This window comes from Musa acuminata, chromosome BXJ2-4 (genome assembly GCF_036884655.1).
Source record: "Musa acuminata AAA Group cultivar baxijiao chromosome BXJ2-4, Cavendish_Baxijiao_AAA, whole genome shotgun sequence".
Taxonomy (NCBI): Eukaryota; Viridiplantae; Streptophyta; class Magnoliopsida; order Zingiberales; family Musaceae; genus Musa; species Musa acuminata.
This window is the reverse complement of record NC_088341.1, coordinates 41,765,001-41,790,007: the sequence shown is the minus strand read 5'-3', so window position 1 is coordinate 41,790,007 and position 25,007 is coordinate 41,765,001. Positions and strand designations below refer to the sequence as shown.

Genomic DNA, 25,007 nt, shown 5'->3' with positions numbered 1-25,007 from the left:
GGATTACTGAAGTGAGAGATGTGGATGCAAGGTGGCAGGAGTGTTGCCCTGTGAACCATATCCGAAGACCAAACAAGAAATCTGACAAGGATTCAAAGTGTTCATCTTGCTGACAATAAAATTTAGAGAAACAAATATACAATATTGAAACTGTAAAAGGATTGACAATGCAAAAGTTTTAGATTGAAATTAAAAAAAGAAAAAAAAATGAAAATATTATAGAAATTTCTCAGCCCAAAAGAACTTGCAGCCCATTAAGTTGGCCCGAGGGCCCAATAAACCGGTTCCTGAGGCTCATCGAAGGCCATCCGATTGCCTCAAGATTCGCTTCCCAAAACCCTAACCCCTATTTCTATTCTCTCTCGCTCCTTCTCTCTCGAGTCGCGCCAGACTTCCGTCGTTAAAGCTCCCCGAAACCCTAATCGGTTGGTTCGTGATCGGGTGCTTATCCATCTTCTTCTCGACGAAGAAGACCTAATTGACGCTTCGTCCGGTATGTTCTTGGTCCGCAGAAGCGTGGTCTTTCGTGTGATTCCTGTATCATTGACGAACTCGGCAAGGACTTGTAGACATATTGCTTGAAAGGAAAATTCGAATTTGTTTTTGTTCTTTGATCCACCTTTTCTCATATGCGAGCGGTTCCGCTTTTTGATCTATGTCGTTGTTCACCTATTCGTTCATGTTATATCAAAATTAGAGATTGTAGGTGAATGATTTTTTCCCCCTTGTTTGCTTTCCCTTTTTGTTCTGCTTTGATCTTATTGACTGTATCTGCGCATGCCAGTTCAGTTTAAATGGGGAAGAAGCGTAAGCACGCTGAGGCATCTGAAGCTCCCAAGGAGGAAGTAGCCCAAGAGAGACCCAAGCGCACCCTTTTAGGATGGAAGGATGGTGTTCCTGAGAAGCAGAATAGTTCTCCAGTCTTTAGGAACAGAGAGAAGGTCCTTGTCACATGCTCACGCCGCATAACGTATAGGTAAACTGTTACGTTTGCTTCCTTGTTTGTCGAAGTTACTGTGTATTTATACGAGCTTTTGTTAATTCGGTATGATGGTGCTGAAAGGTATCGGCATTTGATGTTGAACGTGGTGTCCCTCTTGCCTCACTGCAAGAAAGACAGCAAGGTGGAGTCCAAAGAGAGCAAGGGGGCTACTCTCAATGAGTTGATTGAGCTTAGGAACTGTTCCAGCTGCTTGTTTTTTGAGGTAGAAGCCATATCGCATTCAGCAACTTTATTAACCTGTCAATTCTGCTCCTGAACTGTCCGCCCAAAGATTTAATGATATATAGTGTGTTACTAATACCTCGTTTCAGACCTTGGTTATCCGCTTATATGAGCAACCGTGTTACCAATCTAGAATTGTATACAATTCCTGCTTGCTGAATCGTGTTGCATTTGTTAAAGAAGAAACTAAGGAGCACAGTCTAAGTTGACTGGATCTGGATCTCACTCTTTGTCTTTTATAAATAACAACATTTCCATGTTAATGGCTGACCATTGTCATATTTTTCTGTATATAGCCTATTGTGGATAGAAGTTGGTTCTGTTTCTTTAATATACCTTGTGTTCAAGTTTCTTTTTTAATTATTGTATTTTCTCTCATTAAACATGAAATACATTTTGGATCATCATTCTATTTCCTTTTATCACACTTGCAGTATTTCCTATCTAATTTCTGCTTTATTCATATATGCCAGTGCAGAAAGCAGAAAGATCTTTATCTTTGGATGGTGAAGTGTCCAAGTGGACCTTCAGTGAAGTTCTTGGTTAATGCTGGTAAACAGACACTGATCTCTTATAATCCTTACTGATAATTTATGTAAAACCTCTAAACATCTACTTTTTATTTTATGTCATATGATCATTTTGCTATGGACTTTTACAAATCTCTTTTGTCTTTCTTGAAGTTCATACAATGGAGGAGCTGAAGCTTACCGGAAATCATTTGAAAGGATCACGCCCACTTTTGACATTTACCTCGAATTTTGACAAAGAACCTCGCTGGAAGCTTATCAAGGAAATGATAGTGCAGGTTTGCTTTGTTTCTTCTGATGGAACTTTTTTAATTTTGGACAGCCCATATTTTACTGTCTTCTTGCCTTTACATACTGTGAGATTTATAAATATGTGATTTAGAGCACACTCTAATTGATGGTAGCAAATGTTTCTTGTATCCATGTAGCTTTTTTTTTTAACCAAGAAATTTGTATGTAACTGAATGAAAACTTTTGTAGGATAGATAGAGCAGCTGCCATTTTCAACTGCTACTCATCCGTATATAGTGGACGGTTATATATCTCGTTGCTAATGTTGTAACTTGGTACTGTTTGAGTTGTATCGCTATTTCTGTTTCAGACTGTACGTATGGTCTTGTTCTATTTCTCCGTGAAGCTACTGTTAAGCTTTGTAGCTCCAAGAATGGTCAAGAGTCCTGTCCTACTGATCATGCATCCAAGTGACAGTGCTACAAAAATTACTCTCATGTTAATGATAATCGATTGGTGGAGACATTTCTTCATGAAATCATAATGATATTGGTCAATACTTAGAGCACATCAAACTGTGGTGGTTCTGTACTAAGAGTTTGCTATAACCTTGTATTCAGCAGGAAAAGAGGATCATTTTCATGATACTTAATATGTAGAAAATTTCCAAAAATTGGTCGAGGAGAGATGGCCATAGATATAACTTAGGAGCACATAATGGAGAGTGTAGCACAATATGGAGAAGTAGTTGGAATTTTTTGTTTGAGTTCTGCTTGTTATAAACTGCAAGGAATTATATTCTATAGTGATTTTGTTTCTTCTGACAATTGTGGTCGTTTAATTTTGTTTTTGTTGTTGATAAATTACTTCTCTATTTTTGTTATCTTGATGGTATTTTATTTTAATTGCAGATATTTGGTACTCCAAAGGACCAGAGAAAAGTAAAACCTTTCCATGACCATGTCTTTGTCTTTTCAATTGTGGATGGTCACATTTGGTTTCGCAATTACCAGGTAATACGTTGTAATGGGGATATATAGGAGACCTTAAGACATTTCCATTATGGTTTATGCACTTATGACAATGTTAACATCCTCTTGCAATCTATATTGATAGTTGGTTTTAGATTGACACAGCTATTCCACGATGAAGCGTTGCTTAATTATCTTCTCCTAGAAAATGTTTTCTGTTAGCACAAAACCTTCTTCTGTACACCAACTTAAATCTTTTTGTTTATTAATGAAGCTATTAGTTGAATTATGATATACTATCCAGAGAAGGTTACCTTATTTGGTGGCAATTCTAACATTATTGTTTAATCTAGGTATCTACATTATAGTTGCATTCCTTTATCTGATATTATTTAGATAATTTAGTTTGTTCGATGTACTTGTTGCCATTGGATGGTCCTGTTTGTAGTATTTAAATTTTGGTGTGATTTATGGCTTTATTCTAATTTAAGTGGTAGTAACAAAACTGTAAATGCTCATATCAAGCTGGTCATTCTAAATTCTATAAAACACAGGTGGCTAACTACCATATCTTAGTTGTAATATGTAAATTCATATGCTGGCAAATGGAACACTATCTTTAAAGCTTTATTTAAGCTACAAGATTTGAGTGACTTTGGCCTGCAGAAGGTTATATGTTTTTTTGCCCCCTTTTTACACGCAGATTTCTGTACCTCATAATGAGACAGATAAGGTCGATCGTGGAGGTCTGGACAAATTGACACTTGTGGAGGTATATAATTGCTTTTATGTTTTAAAGTATGCAACAGAACTTGCATATTTTCATTAGTGATGACATGACAATGATTGGAAGCAGGTTGGCCCAAGATTTTGTTTGAACCCAATCAAGATATTTGGCAGCAGTTTTGGTGGTCCAACATTTTATGAAAACCCATTCTACATTTCACCGAATCAGGTAGTTATTGTTTTCACCCTTGCCTTGTGGTAAAACTACTTGTTCTTCATGTTTCTTTGCTGAATATGTCCCAATGTTGGAAAGTGAAAATTTTGAGGAAAAACAAACATCAGAATTCTTTCCCCTCATTTGGATTATAGTTTTGTGCTATCATGGCTAAACTAAGAAATAGTTCTGAGAAATTGAATAAGAATATTCTGAAATTTTCAATTCTTTCACCCAAAAGAATAATGACCTTTGTTTTTTAAACCCATTTCTTTGTGAGTCATGGTTCGTTGGTGTCTCCCATTATAATTTCCTTGCTTCATGTCATTGTCATAGTCCTAATATAGCAGCTACGTGTTGATGATCAATTATGTAATTCCTAAATAAAAATTTTGTTCCCCTTTAATGGTGATCTCATTGAAATATCTTACCTAATTGTTGCAATAGAACATTTAGAACACGAGTTTTCTACTTGTCTTTTGCATCAATTTTTTAAGTTCTCATGGAAGACATTGGGCAATCTTTTTACTACCGTGCTAAATTTGCCCCTTCTGGATTTAACGATACCATGATATATTTGGTTCCTGAATCTTCTGTTATTATTAGCTTTCTATATGTAGAACCGACTGACTAGCATGTTGTATATGCAGATAATTAGTTCCTTATTTATATCAAGAAAGCTGAAATATCCCAAGATATAGAAATTATTGTCAAGCTAGATTTGTTAGATTTCACATCTTTGATCGACTCGTGCCAGTTCTTTGCTTACGTTTGTAAGCTTTATCTTTGATCTCCACCTAGTTTTGCAGCAGTGGCATAAATATAGATGCTCATAATCACCAAAATGATACTGACCACAATGCCTGTACAAAATCAGCAAAATTGCCTTCAATCCATCTTGTTTTGGTTTTCATTGTGGCTTCTTAGGTTTGTGTTTTTACTTTTTCTTAGTAGGTCTGAACTTTGAGCTATCTAAATCTGTTCCAATTCTTATATCATAGTTTTGCTTGGCATTCACTAAGTTGCTTCGTTCTGCAACTAGATCCGTGCACTAGAGAAGAAGAAGAAAGCTGGAAAGTATTCGAAGAAGGTGAAGGCCAAGAAGAGGAGAAAGTTGCATGGGCTCTCCAACCCATTAGAGCCTGATGAGTTTGCAGATCTATGGAAGGATTGATAAATGCAAGCGTCCATGTCACTGTGCACTAGGAATCCAAATCCTGAGTTGTTTTTTCTGCTGCAATAACTTGCAAAAGGACGGTTTGTTTTAATTTTGTGGAATTTACTATTAATTGGTTGAATTCTGAGGGTGTGAAAATGCAGCAAAAAAAAAAAATCCAGATCAGGGCAACATTATTTATTTCTCTAATGTTGTTTCCATTATCTTCTTTTGCAAAATTTTTGGTAATAGTATATTTATCGCAGCAAATTTTAGTATTTCCTCTACATTCTATTTCCTGATTTGGACAATGGCATCTAATTAAACTGCATACAATAAAGAGATTATTGTCTTAAGAGCTAGTTATGAATGAATCTGTAAGCATTACATTTACTGGGCATATTTAGGATGAAGAACATGGCACAGCGAGAGAGAGAGAGAGAGAGAGAGAGAGAGAGAGAGAGAATTCTGTAAGGATTTTCTTTATTGTTACTACAGATTCTCAAATTATAAAATGGAAAACCAAAAATGGAACCAAAAGCAGAAAACCTCCTTTTTTCTTTCATGTTCATAAAAATGTGGACAAAACAGTATCTGTTGATCAACGAAGCTGTCATTTGCAGCACAAGATTTTGAGAACCATAACATGACAAATGGAGAACTAAAATGGAACAAAGCAACACTGTCGTACCTTTTGTTTTCTTTTCATGTTGATAAAGATATGGCCAAAACAGTGGCTGTTCACATTAACAAGGCTGAGTCAGAATTCAATATCATTGATCTATCAGCAATTCTGATAAATGGAAGCCAACGCACTTCTATTTTAAGATGACTATAACCAGAAGAACAATGATTTGAACATGTCTTTTATTCAATACTTGTGGAACATTAAATTTTGGGTGTGATTAGGTGCAGCACTTCATGAACAAAATAATATATTTTTTCATAAAGCGTAAGCTAAAATACAATACATAATGTAAAAAAAAATAAAAGAAAATAAAATTTCCCTAAATGATATTTTTTCTATACTTTATGGCCCATGTGAACAAGCTAATAATTCTTTAAAAGAAAATAAGATAAATTGCAGTAAATGATGACACATACACTTTAGCAAACAAAAATAATATAGATGATGAAAAAATAATATAATATAAATATAAAATTTAAATTTTATGGTGCACTTTAATAAATAAAATAATATTTTTTATATTTAAAATAAATATTTAATGAATAATAAGAAATTGCTTTAAATAAATTTTTATTAAAAAAATTATATATATGGCCCATGCAGGTCTCGAACCTGCGACCTTCGCGTTATTAGCACGACGCTCTAACCAACTGAGCTAATAGGCCAGTTGAAAGTTTATTTGACTTATAGATTATTACTTTAAAGATTATGCCTTGGACAAATATATTTAATTTTTTGAAAAATAAGCAAGTAAATTTGATAAAAACAATCAAATAAATTGGACAACTCTCAGTGTCACAGACATGATTCTGATTCTCTTCAAATAAATCAACATCTGCAGTGAAAATACCATACACAATTCTCTATCCACCAAAGAGCACAATAATACCGAGCAGAGATGACAAGGTAACACTTTCTCCCTACCTCAACAGAAGAATTAAAGCTTTCTGCTGCAAACTCCAATCTCATATGAAAGAGAAGAATTCGAGGATTTGAATACATTCATATCCAAATTCTCCTAAGTCTTCTTTCATATATTAGAATAGATGATGAATTACAGTCCTTATTTCACCATCATATTTAATTAAAAATATTTCACCCAAAGCTAATAAATACATTGAATCCTTTCTCAAAGTCTTCTTTCGGAATATCAGAACACCTCATGAATTAGGATCCTTGTTTCACCCAATATTTAATTAAAAATATTTCACCCAATCCTTTCCTAAGAGTAAGCTTTTGATACTAATGATCAACCAATAAAAATTTTTTATCTTAAGGTCCCTCCTCATGACCTATTGCAGTTGTAAATTCCCTTCTCACTAGAAAGAGATGACTTCTTGAATCTGAAATCAAATACTTTTCTCAAATTTTCTTTCACAATATTAAACCCTATTTCACCCAATATTTAATTTAAAATATTTCACCGAATCTTTTCCAAAGGGTTTAAGGTTTTTTGGGATTAATGATCAACCAATAAAAAATCTTTATCATAAGGGCCCGCCCTCCACTTGTTATTCGATCAGCAAGGGTGATCAAGAATCATCAATTCCTCACCAAATCCACATTCCCTAAAGATTTCCCTGGACGACTTGGCGCCCCATCAATTTTGGTGAGATCAGATTCTTCGGCTCGATCAGTGCCAAGAACCATATCACCAGGACATGCCATTGTGATCCATCTAACTAAATCTCACGCACAATTACATAAGGATGGGAAGAAACAACTCCTGAAGAACTAATGTTCAGAATCTTGAGAAACCGTGATAGGCACAAATTCCTCAGGTTCAGTCGCCATTCGAGAGAAGATTTCTTGGGTTCTGAAGATCCTAAAGCTACCTGTTGTTCCACTCTCAAACCCTTTTCAAGATGCTCATTTCGTACACTACTTCGCCCTTTCGTTTGAGAAGATGACGAACAAAGATCCAATCAAGGTTCGTTGATGCAGAAAATGATACCGATTTTCACAAATGAAACCCATTCACAAGCAACGTGGCCTGAGATGATGCAGAAATGGGAAGCATTACCTTCGAATCCATCGTAGAAGGGAGGATGACCGATCGAGATCGCTGGATTTCTTGACGGGTTCAACCATCGCTTCTCCTGAGACGATGATGTGATGGGCAGAGAGAGAAAAGGAGGAGAAGGCTCATATATATATACATCATCAACATCTCACATCGGACGGCTGATGTTATCTCATCAGACCCGATGGAAGATTAGACCGTCCGATCGAGATTCGCCCATAATTGTTCCCGCCAGTCTCACATCTTCGCCGCAACTCGGCCGAGTTGGGACGGGTCAAAAGACACCAACACAGGGCCGCAACTCGGCCGGTTCGAAGGCCATTATTAGGCCTTAAAAGCTCCTTAATTTTAAGAAAGTAGTAAATACCAAAAAAAGACAAATTATGATATAAGGTTTTACTTTTCCTGAAAGCTATTTCCTCATGTTTGCAAGGTGTTCTTGCTATATTCCATAGCCACAAAGCTGGAATGTGAATGTGACCACAACAATGGGTAGAAAAACCTTAATGGTTACTGATGAGAATTGAACTGCATTCGGATTCTGCTTGATACTAGAATGTGTTGCATCTAATGTTGGATTCCTTTGGCAATGTCGTTTCTTATGTTTGGGTGTTCAGCATAGCAAATCTTTATAGAAGATATTTGTCAAAACCACTAAGCAATTAAGTGGGTAGCAAATCAAGGTTCAATGGTTGTGGCAATTTGTAATCTTCCTGCTCCATGGAAGATACAAAAAGGGTGTTCATGGTTTATGGTATGGTCAGTTACATCATAATACAGTGAAGCAGATTCTTACTCAAATGATTAGCAAGTGGAAGCTGCAAGGGAGCAAACTACATGTTCCCAACTTTTCAAATAATTAAAATATATATCTGATATCAATTTTGGTATTCCATCGAATTGGCAGTACCAATTTAAAGCAGTATTTTCCAAAAGTATGCTTGTTCAGAACCATAAAATACCAATCAGTTACATCTTATGGTGAGACTTCTACTGCCACATTTTTCATGATCAATAAGCTAGTAGTAGAATAAAGCTTGAGAACCATGAATAGAAGATGCAGAAGCTAGTTTGCAGAGAACAAATGATTAATTAGAATATTTTTGGAAAGTATCAATCAACTGAATCCAAGTAAACTTTAACTTGCAAGTATACAAACACTCACCACCTCTCTCTGACAATTCACAGAAAACTAAGTTGCTAGCACCACAAATTGGTGAATGTAGAGTTAAAAACTTGTCTGTAACTCTATCGGCAATCTTAAGAACAAATGAGGCAACCTTCACAGATCCAACAAACTGTTGGTAAAGCTCTCAACTAACAGCGGCTGCAACCATGTTTGTTTGTCGCAACTGAAGAAAGAAAGAGCAAATCAATCACTTGTCTAACCAGATATCAAGGTGTCTATTCTAAATACTGCCATGAGATGTTAGTCAGATATCAAGTACAAACAAATGCAATTAAGAAAAAACATCATAAGTTTTTTCATGTAATATGTAAAGATTGGGAAAAGAATATGACCGATAGACTATAACTTGAAGGATAAAATTACAATCATGTTCATAGATCGATCAAAACACCCTTATCCACTATTTCTTATCTTCATCTTACACGATACTTTCTCCCTATCGTACTATACCATGAGTCACCTCTTCCTCTTGTCCCTCTCAATCCCCAATTTGAGTTAACTGTATACAACAATAATAATAACAATAACAACAACAACAGTAAAATTGTAAGTCTCAACTATTTAGGATCAGCTACATGAATTTTTTACCATCATTGAAATTTATAAAAAAAATCATATATTTATTTTAGTTCAGAGTACTTCGATTTTTATTTATAGTCTTTATTAAAATCTTTTTAGATCTTCTTCTATCTTTCTTCGTACCATTAACATTAATTATTTCATTTCTTCTCACTATCATATTCGGAGGGCTCCTAAGCACATGCTCATATCATCTTAAACGATTTCCTTTTATCTTATCCTCTATCGAAACAATATCTAATCTTTTATAAATAAAAATATTTCTTTTTCATCTCAACAACAACCAAGAAAAATGAGAAAATAATACAAAATCAACCAAGAAAAAGATGGCTGAATAATTTAATAAAAAATCATATACATCTGAGTGAAAAATAATAAAATTAATGATCTATGCTGATCATAACATTTATAATAAATGTATACACAAAACAACTTTGTCAGAGAAAGCAATATAGCCAGCCATAAGCCACCAAAGTTACCAAAGTAACTCTTTCGAGGGAGCTGGTTCATATCATAGCTCCAATGCTTATGAATGTGAAAGGCTATTGTACATAATAAATTTCTATTTGGAAAGATTGACAGTATATCCGTCAACCCCATCTCTCCAAGAAAAAAAAAAAGTGGGTTTCAGAGGAGAATATCATTCTGTTCACCAGAGAAAATCAAGTATATAGTGTCTTTTTCAATGCTGATTTTGTTTATTGAATGAATACCACAACTATCTACCAAGTTGAGAAAAGCATTGAAACACCAAAAGTTCTTCCCCGTCTACTTTCAGATAACAAATTCTGGTCATGAAGACCAACATCAAAACCAAAATAGAGAAATCATATTTAACAATTTGGGCCTTCAAGTGCAGAAATAGTAAGGCACAATGAAGGTAATATGCTGGAACAATGGTTTCCTTAAAGAAATAGTTCACATATACCTTTGTGCAGTTAGCCAGTTACAACTTTTGTCCAATCAATCCAACAGCTTCAGGTGGCCAGACCTAACATTAACAAAGAATTTGTAGGTGCAAATTCAATAAGTCTTGAGTGCAGAATGCAGAGGATGGCAGAGGAAAATCAAGATTCTAGTGATTAAATCCATGTTTGTACAACCTGTAACAGTTTCTTTTCATACTCATGATATTGTGTTTAAAGATATCATATCTTCAGTCCAAATAGATGAAGACTTGCTAATGAGAATAATATCACCACTACAAGATTCACTATGCAGCTCAATATGAGACAAAACAAAGCAGTGGTCATATTTAAAATTCAAACCATTATGTTATGAGCAAAAAATTTATCAACTCCTCATATCCTACCACTTCACTTACAGTATGTTAACTGCTACAACAATAAGTTACAATGTTCTTTTCTCCAATATTAACTTGTCAAAAGCTTAACAGTATATAGAGTTGTTGATAGTACCATGTAAAACTCCATATCTGTCTATTGTTGATAAAACAACCAAATTTTCCTTTTTGTAGAGGCTGAGGAATTTGTTCATCGAGAAGCCCCCCTTAACTATTGGCACCCTATGTTGGAATAACTCAGGTGTTTGAATCAGGTTCAGTCTGCTTTTAACATCCAAGAATTTCCTCTTCTCAATATATGCCCAAGTTTCATACTTAGGCATCGAGCAAAGTTATTATTCTTCAACTGTTAGACCATTTTAGACCAGATTTGTTTATGGCTTGCCATTGTTACAATGATATAAACCTGATTCAGCAATCCATCTTAGGAAACACAAAATACCATGGACAACAATAAGAAATCCATCCTGTCTATGATAAGTGGTCCACGAAAGGAGAAAGGTCCATTGAATATGGTTACATTACATTTCAAGCTTTATGTTTGTTCCAAAGGTACATAATATGGTCATTAATCGTGTCCCTACTTAACTGATGAGATTTGGCACTAACTCAATGAAAATATTCTATAATATATGGTTAACAATTACCAAGTTAGAATGTAGTATGATAATAGACCAAGTTAGTTCTGAAATGATAAAACCCCTTACTAGGAAAAGTGTTCCCATTCCTATCCTATCTTACACTTCAATCATTTAAAGGAAGATTGAAATATTTACTAAATGATTGTTTGTGTGACATCTCGGCAAACTACTAAAAAATGAGTTCTTGCGAGTCTAGTGTGACCATTTCCTTGAATATCTCCTTTATAAAGCATAAATGAAATCAATTTTTCATGTTAAAGGCAACTCTGCATCAACGGACAAGTGAACAAGGAAATTTAGTCAACGATTATACCAAACATAAGTTAATTAGCATGCTGATAAAATCTCAAATCCAACCAGATAAAGCAACGAATATGCTACAGACTTAACAAAGCCATTTCTAGCCTAATATAGTTAACCTGAAAAACCATCAATAACTTTGGGTAGGACAGATCATTTGTAGCGCTCACCTTACAAAAAGCTCTCCCTTGGATAAGCCCGTAAGGTACAGGACCGAATTGCCTCGAATCTCTTGAAGAATATATGTTATCTCCCTGCACCCATACATGGCCTCCCGGTACCTGCAGCAGATAGACGAGCACCACCTAAAAAATTAGATCTTTGTACCCAAATGACAAAACCCCTGGGCAGAAAAACAGTAGAACCCAGGAAAATTCATGGCTTTAGACACTAAAGTTCAAGGAGAAACCCATAAAAATCGCAACTTTATACCCACCACGACTGTCTGAGACGCGCTCCCGCGAGCGGGATCGACGAGGAAGGTGACGGCGTCGCCCTCGAGCCCCAGCACCCGCTTGGCGACGGTCTTCCTCGGATTCTCCGGCGACAAGAGGATGACCACGTCCCCAACGGCCAGAGATCCCCAGCGCGGCGAGACGCGCTCCACGGCAACGACGTCGCCGGTGAGATTGATGGTGGGCAGCATACTCGGGCCGCGCACCTGCCACCCAATAAGCCAAGTGGACGGTGACGAAGACAAGCGCAAAAAAGATACGGCGAGAGGGAGACGGTCGAGGAGGGACTCACGAAGGCGATGCCGACGACGTAGGTGTTGACGACGTGGACGAAGCAGGCGGCCTTGAGGACGAGGACGGCACGGTCGAAGGCCTCCTCCCGGATCTCCCGCCAGGGCACCTTCCCGAATCGGGCGGCGGCGCCGCTGAGGAAGGAAGCGATGCGGCTCCCCGCGGTCGACATTGGGCGCGGGCCACGGCGGCGCTGCGGGAGCTGTGATACGCAAGGGCACGCCGTCTTCCCCATTCTTATCATCATCATAATATCGTAATCGCACGAATCTCGATGTATGTCACGAGCTGGGCACCTGCTACCCATTTCCGAACCACAAGTAAATATTGGGCCATAAATGGGCTCACATTCAACCGCACTCTCAACCAACTATATATGAGCCCATATTTGTGGCCCATAGGCTTCTAATCTATTCGCTAATAAGCCCATATTTTCCTATTTCATCGCTTTGTCGCCTAAAATTCCAATTCTCCCTCTAATCCAAAAGTCAGAGCTGAAGAGCTAAAGCGGATTAAACTATAAGATGCAAAGCTCTCGATAATGTTTAATTACATGCATGTCATTCATCCATTAACTTCGAGAACAAGGAGGAAAGGCATCTGCATCAATTATTCGTATATTTGTTTGACTTATCCATAATGGCAATGTGGTTAGAACATGCTGCTGCTCCTGTCTTGATGTTCATAACGTGGGAAGATTTGATTCCTGCAATCAAATGATTTGTGATTAAGGCCGAGACAGATGATGTTAATGCCGCTAATTAGGTAATTAAATTGACAGCGTCGGAGGCGTTATCGTGCTTTGTCTCGTCGTCGTCGACATTGTTTAATTGTTGAGATTACATTAACATTAGTAAACAATAAGAGTGATCAAACTCAGAAGAAGAAAAGGTTATCTCTAAGCAAAACAACAAATGTAGGGTCGTCACCTACCCTATGATTTTGGCATCTCAACTAGAATATTATAAATCTATTTAAAACACTATAACTAAGATAAATGAAATCGGAACCCAATGAAAATTATATAGGATTTTAAATATGTATCCTAATTGGTTTAGTAAATATTTTTAAATAAATTTACGGGTGCGCTAAAAATTATTTTAAACTTATTCAAATATACGATAGTCGATAATCTAAATCTTCTAGACGAGTGATTGAACTGCTTCGTAACACAATAACAAATGATTTAAATAGATAGATCGATGAATGTAACGTCTAAACAAGTAATGTTTTGATTATCTTATCAAAGAAAAATTATAAATTAGGAAAGGAATGAATTATTTTTTGAAGAAAAAAAAAGAAGAAAAGGGCACCTTAATACCAAAAGTAAATAAAAAGGGACAAAATTCGCCTCATTTTATAGTCCCAGCAGAAGGTAGTAAACATTTCGGAAGGTGCTCAGACCTCCCACAGCAACGGCAGTACGGTGACCGACGGTGATGTTAAGAAAGATTTTAAGGTGTTTTCTCATCAATTTCCGTCGGCTTCATCCTTATGGTGATGGGTAAGCGTAAGGGGCTCGGACCCACCAGAGGACGGTGACTGCGGTCGTCGTTAGAGTTCCCACCTCGAAAGTTTTCCCCTGGATTGAATTATCTTCGAATCCTTCTATCTTCCCAATGGCATGCGGTAGGCATACCGGAAAAGAACCCCATCCAGATGACTATCCTACTGTCCTCCTACTCTCCTCTTATATTATATACAATCAAAACAAATGGCATAAATTATGCACATAAAAATATTGCACGATCGTTGCAAACCTGAAGAAACTGCTGTTCCAACCACTAACATGTATGAACGTGGGAAGAACTCCTGATACATGACAACAACCAAGTTAATCCTTATCTTATCCTATACTATGATGCTTTCATAACATTAATATTAAGGCAAGTAACCTTTGAATTCATCTAAGAGAATTAGCAAACATCTGGATTGCACAAACAAGACAAAATCACATTTTATCAGTATTATAAAGGAAGAAACAAAATGTGGCCCATACACATCAGTCAGAGAAAATAGAATGTCAGGGACAATAGTTACATCTCCCAACAGATGGAATAATTCCATTTACTCGATCAAGCTGGTCCATCTTGTGAAAGGTGAAGCATTTTGGAAGGATATGTGCATGCAACCACAACTCTGATGTGGGTGCACATGAAGACTTAGCCCCATTCATCTCTAAGATCTCTATATATACAGGGAGGAGTCTTCCTCTCTCCTTCCTCTCTCTTTCTCGTATTCAGACAACTCTATATATATTGCATGCATGTCAAGCAAATGGCAGGGAAGCTCGGCAAGCTCAAATGCATGCTGAAGAGATGGCATTCCCGCAGCCGCCTCCACGCAGGCAGCCCCTCTGCGGCGGTTCGGTCCCACGACGACGAGAACTCTCCGACCGACCTCCACCCTGTCTACGTCGGTAGGTCCCGCCGGCGTTACCTAATCAGCTCCGACCTCGTCGGCCATCCTCTCTTCCAGGTCCTCGCGCAGCGATCCGTTAATCCAGACGGTGGAAAGGTCGTCGTCGATTGCGAGGTCGTGCTGTTTGAGCACCTCCTCTGGATGCTCGAGAACGCTGAGCCGCCGCCCGAGTCCATCGACGAGCTGGTGGAGTTCTACGCCTGCTGCTGATCGGCTGATCCATCCATGCATGACCGCTGTCGAGTGCTATCCGCATTAGCCATTTCAGTCTAATGCGAGATGATGATGAGAGTTGTAGGGCCTGGAGAGTTGTGAGAGGACATGATCCACCACCACCACCTCTCCTGTTCATGGCTTTGTACATCTTCTGATGTAATGTTCCCCTACAGATAATAAACTTAGTATATCAATCTGTGATGTCACACACAATCTTCTTTGACGTTAATCTATGTAATCTGCTTATTTACTTGACTATTACATAACTTTAAAGTGATACACATGTCGATAGCAGTTATGCAAAAGGCTCACAAGAAGAACACAAATGATCCAAGAAATCAAAGACTAAAATATATATATATCCAAGCAGCTTATAAATATGTTCATGTGATAACTTCAATTAATTGTCAATTAGCAAGGATTTAAGGAAGTATTTTGAAAGGTATTAGATAGACTTGGAGAGCATGAAAGAAAATATGGTCCAACAATAGCATTAAGAGACCTACTAATGGATAGACATCTTCAAATTGTTCTATGAGCAGTGGAAATAACCTCCAAAGCATCTAAAAATCTACCAAAGACAAGGAAGTAGATGTTGGAATTTTAATAGAATCCATGTGGAACCACAAAAGTTCATTGGGACCACTTAGCTTTCAACATCTTCATGGAGGTGCTGCACATGGTCTCTGGTGGCTCTGTGTCTCTGCCCCACCAAATGCTATGTTCCTTGCCACTTATCCACTTCATGAGCTGAATCTGGAGAACACACTTGGTGGTGGCACAGAAGATTGCAGTCTGATCTTTGTTGTTTCCGCAATGGGAGAGGAACAAGACATGAGTAAGCGTGCAGCAGAAACTGGTAGGAAGTATGTGATGATATTGATAAGTTACATTCTGAAGGATATAAATGACTGCAAAATTTCCCAAATGAAAATAACAATTTTTTTCATAGAAAACGATGACGCACAAGAGGACAACCAAGTTGTTCCAACTGGATCAGTCGATGAAAGTTCATGCTTCTCTAGTGAATCCAGTCAAATCTATCTCCAGTTTCACCTGAACACTAGATCAGATAAATTAAATGTTCTAGAAATCAATGTGATCTAAAGTAGGGAGTAGTTCAATCCAGTAACAAGAGCAATTAAATCAGATTTGCAAATAACTTCGATATTTGCCGCCGATGGCAAAACCGAACTAGGAGAGCTCACTAATCTATATAATGACCAGTCAAATGCCGATTGGATGCCATATACATGTTCCTCTGATTCAGAGTATGGCTGACTATTTAACAGAAAATGCACACAGCATACAGCCAAATTATGACCTTACTCTCCATGACAACATGAATGATAACCATAATAGAGAGTCTATCTAGAATTTGCATGAACTCATTGTACCATCTTACTTTACCCAAACAAACGTTGTTTATGATACAAAATTTTTCTCAATGACTATCTCAAGGCACTTCTAAGGAAATTCTTCTTTCTACCTAAGACCTTGGTCCATGAGCTTATGACACAACCTGAACAGAAAAAACAAATTATAAAAGATATGCCAGTTGATACTCTTTTGGAGAAAAGGCAACTCATCATCTGAATTTGGATAACTGGCTTAAATCATTTTATATAAGAATTTTAAACTACTAAAACAAGCAAAGCAAACTCAGATGATCCAGGTGGTGGGAGTTGTCTGTGTCTCGATGGCCTTGATCACTGATCTGATTGTTCACATGGGACCACTCACCACTGAAATAATGGATGGGACTGCATGTTTGCAGCTGATTCCAACATAATGATATCAGAACAAGATTGTTCATAATATGCAATCTGAATCATAGGCATCCATAAATTTAGAATACAAACAGTCACTATTAAAGTGCGATTGAGTAAATTTCATGCTGACATTTTTATAAAGCATCTGTCTTAAATGTTGGATTTGGTTATGGATTCTAGTACCAGCTCCAAAATAATCCAAATTGTTTGACATGCTTTATGAATCCAAATTGCTACTGAATGATTGGCTCTTTTTCAATAATCGATCCATCCTCTCTGGTTTGCTTGGATAGTAAGAACCAACATGCAATTTGAGAAGCTGAGATTGCAATCTGCTTATTCAAGCAAGTTTCTGGTGCAGATCTGTTTACCAAACACAAACTCAGTTCACTGGTCCCAACAACTGCTCTAATTAAGCTTTCTTCTGAATTTTCTATTATTACTAAAACTGCAACTCTACTGATTAGAAAGTGTCAATCACCAATTGAGTTAATCAAATTTGAACTTTCAATAATTTCTTCATTTGCTGTCTGTTCTGTTTTGACTGTAACAAATTATCATAATATAAAGATTGATTTTAATATTTGTAAAACAGTTTCTGCAAATTAGGAGTTGCCTTTTGGGCACTTTTGTTGTCGACTAATTAAGTCAATTTCTTTCCATTATTTCATCTCTTTGGCCCCTGAGAACATTCTTTTCAGGTCTGTAATAGCTTTGGCAGGTCATCCTCTTTGGTCCTGCAACATGTACTAAAGGGTAATATGGTGCCGATTGCAGGTTTAGCCTCACGGGCAAGTTAAACTGTAGATGTCAGTTATAGTGCTTTAAATCCCAAGTAAGATCTTGCATACACATGGATTTAACACAACTTTGAGGTTCTACTTCGTCAAGGGCAACGACAAAAAAAGATCAAGGGATTCAAGAAGAAACATTTATGTTTGTAAAACATAATGTTGACAAAAGAAGATCATCCAAAAACTTAAACCAGAAAAATTTTAAAGCAAGAAAGGTATAATTGAAGTATGTACCTTCGTCTGAGCAATCCCACATGCATTACAAAGAGTCCTTGGTTCTTCAGGTCCGCGGCGCATATGTGGTGTTGCATTCACACTGATGCCACACCGAACAAAGCTGAACAAGTGAAAATACAGCTCATTGTTATATCATATTGACTTCACAGTAAAAAGGGACAATCAGAGTGTGAAAATCTGCAACATGATAATGGCTTCTGCCAATAGTTGTTTCCTTAATGGGATCAAGTTACAAACCAGTGATGGTGAAGTGAACAGATATCTAACAACCATAATAAATGGATCTATAAGCTACCTTCAGAAACAGCTAGCCACAATTATACACTGCACATATCATCAAAGTACTGGCACTTGCTGTAGCATTCATGCTTTGTCTTGGAACATTTCTCTCACAGAGGAGACCTAGCCAAGAATTTTTGTAGTTCATAGTTGTCATACAATGTGCTAAAAATATTATGGATAATAGCTTGATCCACAAAACTATTATAAATTGGAAAGAGAAAATGTGGATACTTAAAATAACACCCATTATAAACTATTACAATACCAATAACACCTATGGAATGTGGATACTTCAAATTTCTTACTGTGCCTAATGATTTTGCAGGATAGCTTTTGGATGTGTCAGCTACTTCCATGAAGTATCTGGTTTCTTTATATAATTATTATAAGGATCAGGGACTAACATACTTGGGAAATACTTCCTGGAAGAAGTTTGTTATTAAGATGTTTTGTCTTCAATACCGTCTGTTATTGTTTATTGACTATGATTAATGAAGCTAAAGTAATGTTCTCTACCATAAAAAAGTTTTAGCTTCCTTTTCTATATTGTCAAAGTATTTACCACTAGTCAAAGTTTCATTCATGATGAATATGTTGGGGATGATAATTAATTACTATATAAAGATTAGGTAATCCAACTAGAAAAGAACATCAAGATTTGTCAATATATCTACAAGTATTTTTCAACTGGCCTCAAACTCACTCATGTTGTTAAGGAAAATTCTCGCTAAGATATGCAAGAAAGCAGCTCTGAAATTAAATTGCATGCCAATGCAAAGCTCAAAAGGAAAAAAAATAAAATAAGAAAGTCGTATTTATCAAATATTTCCAACATGCAATTCCTCAAAAATTATATCAACAGTCATCAACAAGGTCCATCTTCAAGCTTCAAAAACTCAAGAGAAACCAATATACATCTTCAAGCTTCCAACGAGAATCAGAATCAAATGCTCCAAGATCACTTTTTTATGCACCTGGGGGGACCCTCGGACGGATCATCGCCGGTATTGTAATGCGCCTCAAGAACCTGCTCCTGCTCGAACTGCATCCGGAGATCCCCGCGGTAAGGCTTCACCAGATCATCCGGCGGCCAATCATCAAGGACTCATGTCACTTCTCTCTCACGCGATCCATCATTGGGATAAACAGAAACAAAAGGGAGGAATTTTAATCTAAACCCTCTTGGAGCAAGATTCCGTATGAAGAGATTCCTCCGGGGGAATCGAAATCCCACGTCGTAATCGGGTCCTAACACGACGTAAAGACGCTTCGATCCGACGGAATTAAGCGTTATGGTGCAAAAACCCCGAGGAGGAGGAGGAGGAGGCGGAGGGGAGGGCGGAAATGGATCAGCTGAGAGGCGTCGCCCAGCGAGACGCCAATACCACAGCAATGGGACCCTTAGGGACTGAAACGTGGCTCTCCGTTCTCTTTTCACGAATGAAATGTGGACGCGTGTCGAGCACTTCTGAGAGGGTTATAAGGGTTTTAGGTTTGGCCAAAGGATTCGGAGCGCGAATTGGATCAGCGGCAGAGATGAGCGTGATGAAGTTCTGCCGCGGATGGTTAGTTCTTCCCATCTAAATCATCACCATTGTCGTCGTCATCTCGCTACTACGATCTTTCCTGTACTTCTGTTCTTTTTCTCCAGCAACAATGTTCTGTATCCGAAGGAGGACAGGGAGCAAAGGATCCTCCTCTTCGCCTGCCGGAACTGCGATCACCAGGTGGGTCTGCCCTCACCTCCTCTTTAATCGCTGTTTTCCCGGCCAATTTGGATTCGAAAGGTTCCAAGGGGCGAAGAAGTTGACTGGCCTTCTTCCCTAGCTTTTCGTCATAATCGTATCCACCCATCCATCCTAATGCTTTAATTGTCTTTTCTCTTCGTTGATAGGCTGACGAATCCTATTGACCTGGTGACTTTTAGATTTAATACGAGATGTTCGTGCCTGCCTACCCTTAGTTTTTTTCTCTATTAGTGAAACTAGTGGATGATCCGCATGCCAGATGATACCCTACATGAAAAGAGTGCTCTGTTTTTGACAAGCCATGTGTCTATGAGAAAATTTAATCCTTTTTTGCCAGGGAAGAAGGTCTCTGATGGTATAAATTTGAAATAAAACTCTCTTTTACATGTAGCAAATAGCATGTAGGTTGTGGAGAAATACATTTGAACATTCAAGTTGAACTACTGCTAATATATAAGACAGTTGCTATTGGCAACTTATTAGTTCATTTTTGAACTTTTGATATAGATTTTAGAACCGCTTTCTGGTTCAGTCTGACATAAGCATATTATGTTTTTCTTGCAATGTGCCTGAAAATTGCTATTTTTACTTTATCATGCCATGGTTGTGGTTCTCACTTACAGAAAAAAGAATATGGCTTCATCTGTTCATGCTTTGGTATTTGCTATATTTAGCAAAATGAATTTCACACTGTAAGGAAGCTTAAATTTGTAGTAATCAGATAAAAGGCAGAAGGCTGGGATGATAATTAGGACTACAAGAAACACTTGCTGTTAAAGGTTTCCAAAAACAATGATACAACTTGGATGCGTCTTGTACTTGCCGTGAAATGTAATGAAAGGTGTTTGTTGAAATATAGCAGGAAATTATGACAAAGACACCAGAAAACCTCATCAAAATGAGGATATAGCCCTTTATTAGTTTGTCCACATCAAAACTTAAGCCTTTAGTTTGCCTTCGGACAATGGCTTTTTTTGTTGTTTTGGAGCAGTTGTGCATGTCTGCTTGGCTTGTGATTAAATAAAGTAGTATGGTTCATATCTTTGATAAATTGTTCGATGACCTAACTATGTTGGTAGAGCCATGTAATAAAACTATTTTTATTCAAAAGTGTAACCTAAGCATCACGAGTTTCAGCATCGAGCATGCATTAGCTTTGTTATGTGAGTATGTGTGCAGCTAGACACAGTTGTGTTATGCTGTCGCTTCTTGCCATTGGGAAAACAAGGGTTACTCATGGGGCCGATCGATGTCTAAAGGGATGAGTTTGGTTTGCGGACGAAGTAATTATGGTTGCAGAGAGAATGAATCTACTCCAAAACGCGTCTTTCTTTTCCTCTTTGTTAGGCATCCCACAGGAAAAAAGAAGTTTCTTTCTTTTTCTGTTTCTGCATAGATACTCAGAACGTCTTGAATATTGTTACTTGTGTCCAAATTTCCAAGGTCTTCTTCATGATTATAGCATTTCCCATTATATAGCCGTTGCTCCATGATATCCCAATTAAAGGTTAGAACCAACATCATTCTCAGTGCTATGATAACATAGAAAGCATGGATATGTCATCATTTTCTGCCAATATCTTGGCAATCTAGTTAATATTGAAATTATCTTTGACTTTGCTGGCATCTTGGTAGAATTTCTGACCAAGTATTTGTTGTATTCCTCCAAAGGTATCTTCTCTGTTGGCCAAAATGACCATGAAAGCCACTAGCACAATGCCCCAATATCATATCATTTTTCCATGCAACTTATTTCATTTTGGAGAAGCAACCATCATGCAACAGAATGTCCCTTGTTTTTTGTCATTTTATTCTTCATAAAATGAAACAAAGAAATAAAGTAAAGCAATAAACCCTTTAAGGAAACAAATTCCACTACTACATTGCGCACAGTGACCATCAATAGGGCTGTACATCTAAGAACATCTGCCACATGAAATGTTGTTTATGCTTCATATTATAGTTGATGCCTACTGTACCCCAAAATAATGAATTTACTCTATGATTATAGTGAGATTGGCAAAGGTAGAGGTTCCTTCAATCTACGTGGGTCAACTTTTAGTTAATATGATGAGCCATTGGATTTTCCGATGCATTTAGACTTTGAACATAATGCATATCGAATGATGAGTAGAAAAGGACAATCTATTTGCTTCAGTTCCAGTTTCTTTTAACTGCAGGCTAGGAATTGAAATTGTCATGCTATTATAGAGTCACTTCTGATTCTTGTCTCTCCCTTGCTAATCTTTCTATGTCCTAAATTTGCATTATTTGTAGCTGATGGAATATGTGAACTGATAGCCCAATTGGTTATTATCAGTCAATCTTCTGTCGGTCAGATTTTCTTTGTCTGTACTGTACAAATTTCTGTTTTAACACACACCATAATCATTGTTTTCATAAGTGCTTATTTCAGTCAGTCTTCTGTTTGTTGAATTTTATATCTGCATTGTACAAAATTGCATTTAAATGTCATTAATCATATTTTTTGTAAGTGCTTATCTCTCCTTGGGGATTGTTTTCCTCGATGTTTCCTTGCCACAGGAGGTTGCCGATGACTGTATCGCCTATAGAATGGAGATAAATCATTCTGTTGGTGAATGCTCTCAAGTGCTACAGGATGTAGCAGCTGATCCAGCTCTCCCTCGCACAAGGAATGTCAGATGCGCAAATTGCAATCGCCCAGAAGCTGTATTCTTTCAGGTTAGATATCTAATAGTTTGTTGCTTAAATTATTGCAAGTGATGGCATCTATTCTGCTTATTGGACATTACTGCTAGTAACCTGCTGAAGAGAACACGAGGATGGGCAAACCATGCTCCTACATGTTGTTTGCTTATAACTGAAAAAAGTTATGCTCCTAGTAAACTTTAATAGATCATTAATGCATGATCTGATTTAACTAATATTTTCTTTGGCATTATGTGTTTTCTGGGATACATGTTTGCAGTGCTGTAACTACATAGGCCGTCTATTTTCTTTGTTTGATTTTGTTAAGGATAGAGAATTTAGTGTTGTTGCAGCCTACAGTTCAATATAAAGAACAATACCAATTTAAAAGTTGGGCTACTAATTGTTTCTCAATCTTGCTTTTGTTAATTTTGAATCTCTATCAGATAATAAGATGGCTAAAATGTCTTTATATCAAGATCATTGAAGAGAAATAAGTACATCCCTTGTGAAGAAAAATTAGACATTTGAACCGTACTCAATATTAGTGGCATAGGTTGATATGTGCACATGTTATTTGCTTGCTGTATATATATCATGAAGTCACTAAACCTAAAGCTCTTCAAGCTATTCATTGATTCTGTTTGACCTTCTATTGTATACTTTGTGTCACATTCAACAATTAAAGGAGGCATTTCTATAATTGATGTTTCAATATGACACTTCAGCTGCTGGCAAAAACACTGAAATTGTTTGGTATGTTGTTTCATCTCACTGTGATCTGCTTCTGTTATTATGTCCAATTAGTTCGAGTTGGGGTCTTCCAGCAAAAAGCACTTTCTTTTTTCCGTACCTTGCGTAAATAGATGATGTCAAATATTTTGGAGCATGTGGTAGTTAGAAATGACCTGGACGTAATATGAGGTACACCAAGTAAGAAATTGTTCTTGTTTCAACTTTGGACTTTTGAGAAGCGGACAACAAGGTAACTTGGTATTTGGTGTAGAAGTACCAGTTCTAAGAAGTTTGATTTTTCATTGTTTATCATTAATATCTTTTATCTGCATCTATGGGTTGCTGATGCTTGATACTCATAGTGCATTCTATAAAATGACTGTTTGCCTCCACTTATCTGCATTGTTTGCCTCCATTAGATTGTCCTTTAAAATAAAATGACTCTCTCCATTAGATTTGTCATATTAAGTTGCATTCTACATCCACTTATCTGTATGTCTGAAATTCTCACAAACTGGAATATGTCCACTTTTCATCAAGGTCATGAAAAACAATGGAAGATTCATCATTGCCTTATGTTATAATCTTTTATTTTCTTTTCACTGTCAATCTATCATCATGTTCATCAATTTTCTTTTTATCGAATTTCCATCATCTTTCTACACGTTTTCCTCGCCCATCAATAAGTACACGTTCTTGTATTTCACTGTATCTGCAGATGTATCATGGCTTCAGTATACAACTTTTGGACTTTTTTCATGAACATGTTTGGTTGTTCTCGCATGTTGTCATTAAACAGTTGCTTCAGCCGTGATTATGGTTAGACATGGAGATGTAAACAAGGCTGCCACGATAGTATGTTGTCACTCTGATCCTTAAACTTATAGGATATATGTGATTTACTTTGCTCTGGGAGTTCTATGTGCTCTTAGTTAATGAGTGCTTCCATGGCTCCTATCTTATGACAGTTAATGTAAAGCTTGGTTATTTTGTAGGCACCATCAAAGGCGGAGGTGGGCATGGCACTGTTCTTCATTTGCTGCAACCCAAACTGCGGGCATAGGTGGAGAGATTGATGAGGTCGAAACCAACCTGCCGTTACTGCTTGTGCTAACTCAACCCCAGATTGGATAATTGGATCAAATTTGCTATCCTATTCTGGTTTGCATATGAGGTTTTCTTCTGAACATGCATCTACTAGGACATAGAAACTTGGATGGTTTTACTACTGCTAAAAGAGTATATATGCAGAACCAGCATCTGTAGCTGTCTACATTCTCTTATCTTGCATGGGATGGCCTTTCTGTGCTCTTAGTTTTACCAGGTTGGATTCACCTTGGATCCGAACTTTTTGGATTTGGGTTCGGATTCGTGATTGTTGTAGCTTATCGGATCAAAAATCGAGGATCCGAGATGGACTTTTGGATTATCGAGCTCCATTTTTTTGAATCATAGCCAACTCCATTACTCAACTTAAAATGTTTTTTTTTCTCATCCTAATGTGTATTTATTGATGTTCTATGTACGTTTGGTATTAGGAATGAAGTATTTTATTGCACCATAACGCAACTACACACATGTTTAGATTGCAGAACTTTCGCGTTGACGGA

General features: G+C 37.2%; 5 protein-coding genes, 1 long non-coding RNA gene and 1 other non-coding gene across 10 annotated transcripts in view; 3 read left to right on the top strand and 4 right to left on the bottom strand.

Moving 5' to 3' along the window:
• Positions 1 to 336: 336 nt before the first annotated feature.
• On the top strand, positions 337 to 5,254 carry LOC135610963 (ribosome biogenesis protein BRX1 homolog 1-like). Of its 2 annotated transcripts, none has more exons than XM_065106100.1 (9): positions 337 to 493; positions 785 to 976; positions 1,064 to 1,205; positions 1,699 to 1,777; positions 1,909 to 2,033; positions 2,898 to 2,999; positions 3,661 to 3,729; positions 3,814 to 3,912; positions 4,940 to 5,254. In XM_065106100.1, exons 2-9 carry the CDS (start codon positions 795 to 797, stop codon positions 5,069 to 5,071), a joined length of 930 nt encoding a protein of 309 aa, XP_064962172.1. In that variant the 5' UTR covers positions 337 to 493; positions 785 to 794; the 3' UTR covers positions 5,072 to 5,254. The 2 variants fall into 2 exon arrangements, with proteins under 2 accessions (XP_064962172.1, XP_064962173.1); XM_065106101.1 differs by having other exon boundaries at positions 348 to 493; positions 790 to 976.
• A 1,078-nt stretch (positions 5,255 to 6,332) lies between these two features.
• On the bottom strand, positions 6,333 to 6,406 carry TRNAI-AAU (transfer RNA isoleucine (anticodon AAU)). The gene has a single exon. It is a non-coding gene; the product is annotated as a tRNA-Ile (tRNA).
• A 2,428-nt stretch (positions 6,407 to 8,834) lies between these two features.
• Positions 8,835 to 12,782, bottom strand: LOC135610959 (mitochondrial ATP-independent inner membrane protease subunit 1a-like). Of its 2 annotated transcripts, XM_065106094.1 has the most exons (5): positions 12,524 to 12,782; positions 12,213 to 12,437; positions 11,947 to 12,057; positions 10,461 to 10,523; positions 8,835 to 9,116 (listed from the first exon to the last, which is right to left on the bottom strand). In XM_065106094.1, exons 1-4 carry the CDS (start codon positions 12,770 to 12,772, stop codon positions 10,479 to 10,481), a joined length of 630 nt encoding a protein of 209 aa, XP_064962166.1. In that variant the 5' UTR covers positions 12,773 to 12,782; the 3' UTR covers positions 8,835 to 9,116; positions 10,461 to 10,478. The 2 variants fall into 2 exon arrangements, with proteins under 2 accessions (XP_064962166.1, XP_064962167.1); XM_065106095.1 differs by lacking the exon at positions 10,461 to 10,523.
• Positions 12,783 to 14,772: 1,990 nt separating this feature from the next.
• On the top strand, positions 14,773 to 15,382 carry LOC135610961 (auxin-responsive protein SAUR78-like). Its single transcript, XM_065106099.1, has one exon. The coding sequence runs from the start codon at positions 14,785 to 14,787 to the stop codon at positions 15,151 to 15,153; it is 369 nt and encodes a 122-aa protein (XP_064962171.1). The 5' UTR covers positions 14,773 to 14,784; the 3' UTR covers positions 15,154 to 15,382.
• An 839-nt stretch (positions 15,383 to 16,221) lies between these two features.
• On the bottom strand, positions 16,222 to 19,674 carry LOC135610962 (uncharacterized). The gene is made up of 3 exons (XR_010486391.1): positions 19,219 to 19,674; positions 17,960 to 18,062; positions 16,222 to 17,294 (listed from the first exon to the last, which is right to left on the bottom strand). It is a non-coding gene; the product is annotated as an uncharacterized LOC135610962 (long non-coding RNA).
• LOC135610960 (DNA-directed RNA polymerases II, IV and V subunit 9A-like) lies at positions 19,646 to 24,876 on the top strand. Of its 2 annotated transcripts, XM_065106097.1 has the most exons (5): positions 19,646 to 19,809; positions 19,896 to 19,971; positions 22,537 to 22,695; positions 24,116 to 24,252; positions 24,393 to 24,876. In XM_065106097.1, exons 1-4 carry the CDS (start codon positions 19,685 to 19,687, stop codon positions 24,209 to 24,211), a joined length of 456 nt encoding a protein of 151 aa, XP_064962169.1. In that variant the 5' UTR covers positions 19,646 to 19,684; the 3' UTR covers positions 24,212 to 24,252; positions 24,393 to 24,876. The 2 variants fall into 2 exon arrangements, with proteins under 2 accessions (XP_064962169.1, XP_064962170.1); XM_065106098.1 differs by lacking the exon at positions 24,116 to 24,252.
• A 101-nt stretch (positions 24,877 to 24,977) lies between these two features.
• Positions 24,978 to 25,007, bottom strand: part of LOC103983461 (pollen receptor-like kinase 3) — a 2,595-nt gene continuing 2,565 nt past the window's right edge. Inside the window, exon 2 of the mRNA XM_009400674.3 lies at positions 24,978 to 25,007. This exon is cut by the window's right edge and continues 889 nt beyond it. The gene's annotated coding sequence lies outside the window, so the exon portion shown is untranslated.

What these genes read in the sequence shown, in the direction of transcription:
- LOC135610960 (XM_065106097.1), top strand. Translation starts at nt 19,685, where the DNA reads ATGAAATGTGGACGCGTGTCGAGCACTTCTGAGAGGGTTATAAGGGTT. An exon ending in GCCGGAACTGCGATCACCAG is followed by an intron (nt 19,972 to 22,536) that starts GTGGGTCTGCCC and finishes TCCTTGCCACAG; the next exon opens with GAGGTTGCCGATGACTGTAT. An exon ending in CAGAAGCTGTATTCTTTCAG is followed by an intron (nt 22,696 to 24,115) that starts GTTAGATATCTA and finishes CTGTATCTGCAG; the next exon opens with ATGTATCATGGCTTCAGTAT.
- LOC135610961 (XM_065106099.1), top strand. Translation starts at nt 14,785, where the DNA reads ATGCATGTCAAGCAAATGGCAGGGAAGCTCGGCAAGCTCAAATGCATG.
- LOC135610959 (XM_065106094.1), bottom strand. Translation starts at nt 12,772, where the DNA reads ATGATGATGATAAGAATGGGGAAGACGGCGTGCCCTTGCGTATCACAG. An exon ending in ACGTCGTCGGCATCGCCTTC is followed by an intron (nt 12,438 to 12,523) that starts GTGAGTCCCTCC and finishes ATTGGGTGGCAG; the next exon opens with GTGCGCGGCCCGAGTATGCT. An exon ending in GCGCGTCTCAGACAGTCGTG is followed by an intron (nt 12,058 to 12,212) that starts GTGGGTATAAAG and finishes TATCTGCTGCAG; the next exon opens with GTACCGGGAGGCCATGTATG.
- LOC135610963 (XM_065106100.1), top strand. Translation starts at nt 795, where the DNA reads ATGGGGAAGAAGCGTAAGCACGCTGAGGCATCTGAAGCTCCCAAGGAG. An exon ending in TCACGCCGCATAACGTATAG is followed by an intron (nt 977 to 1,063) that starts GTAAACTGTTAC and finishes TGGTGCTGAAAG; the next exon opens with GTATCGGCATTTGATGTTGA. An exon ending in TCAAGGAAATGATAGTGCAG is followed by an intron (nt 2,034 to 2,897) that starts GTTTGCTTTGTT and finishes TTTTAATTGCAG; the next exon opens with ATATTTGGTACTCCAAAGGA.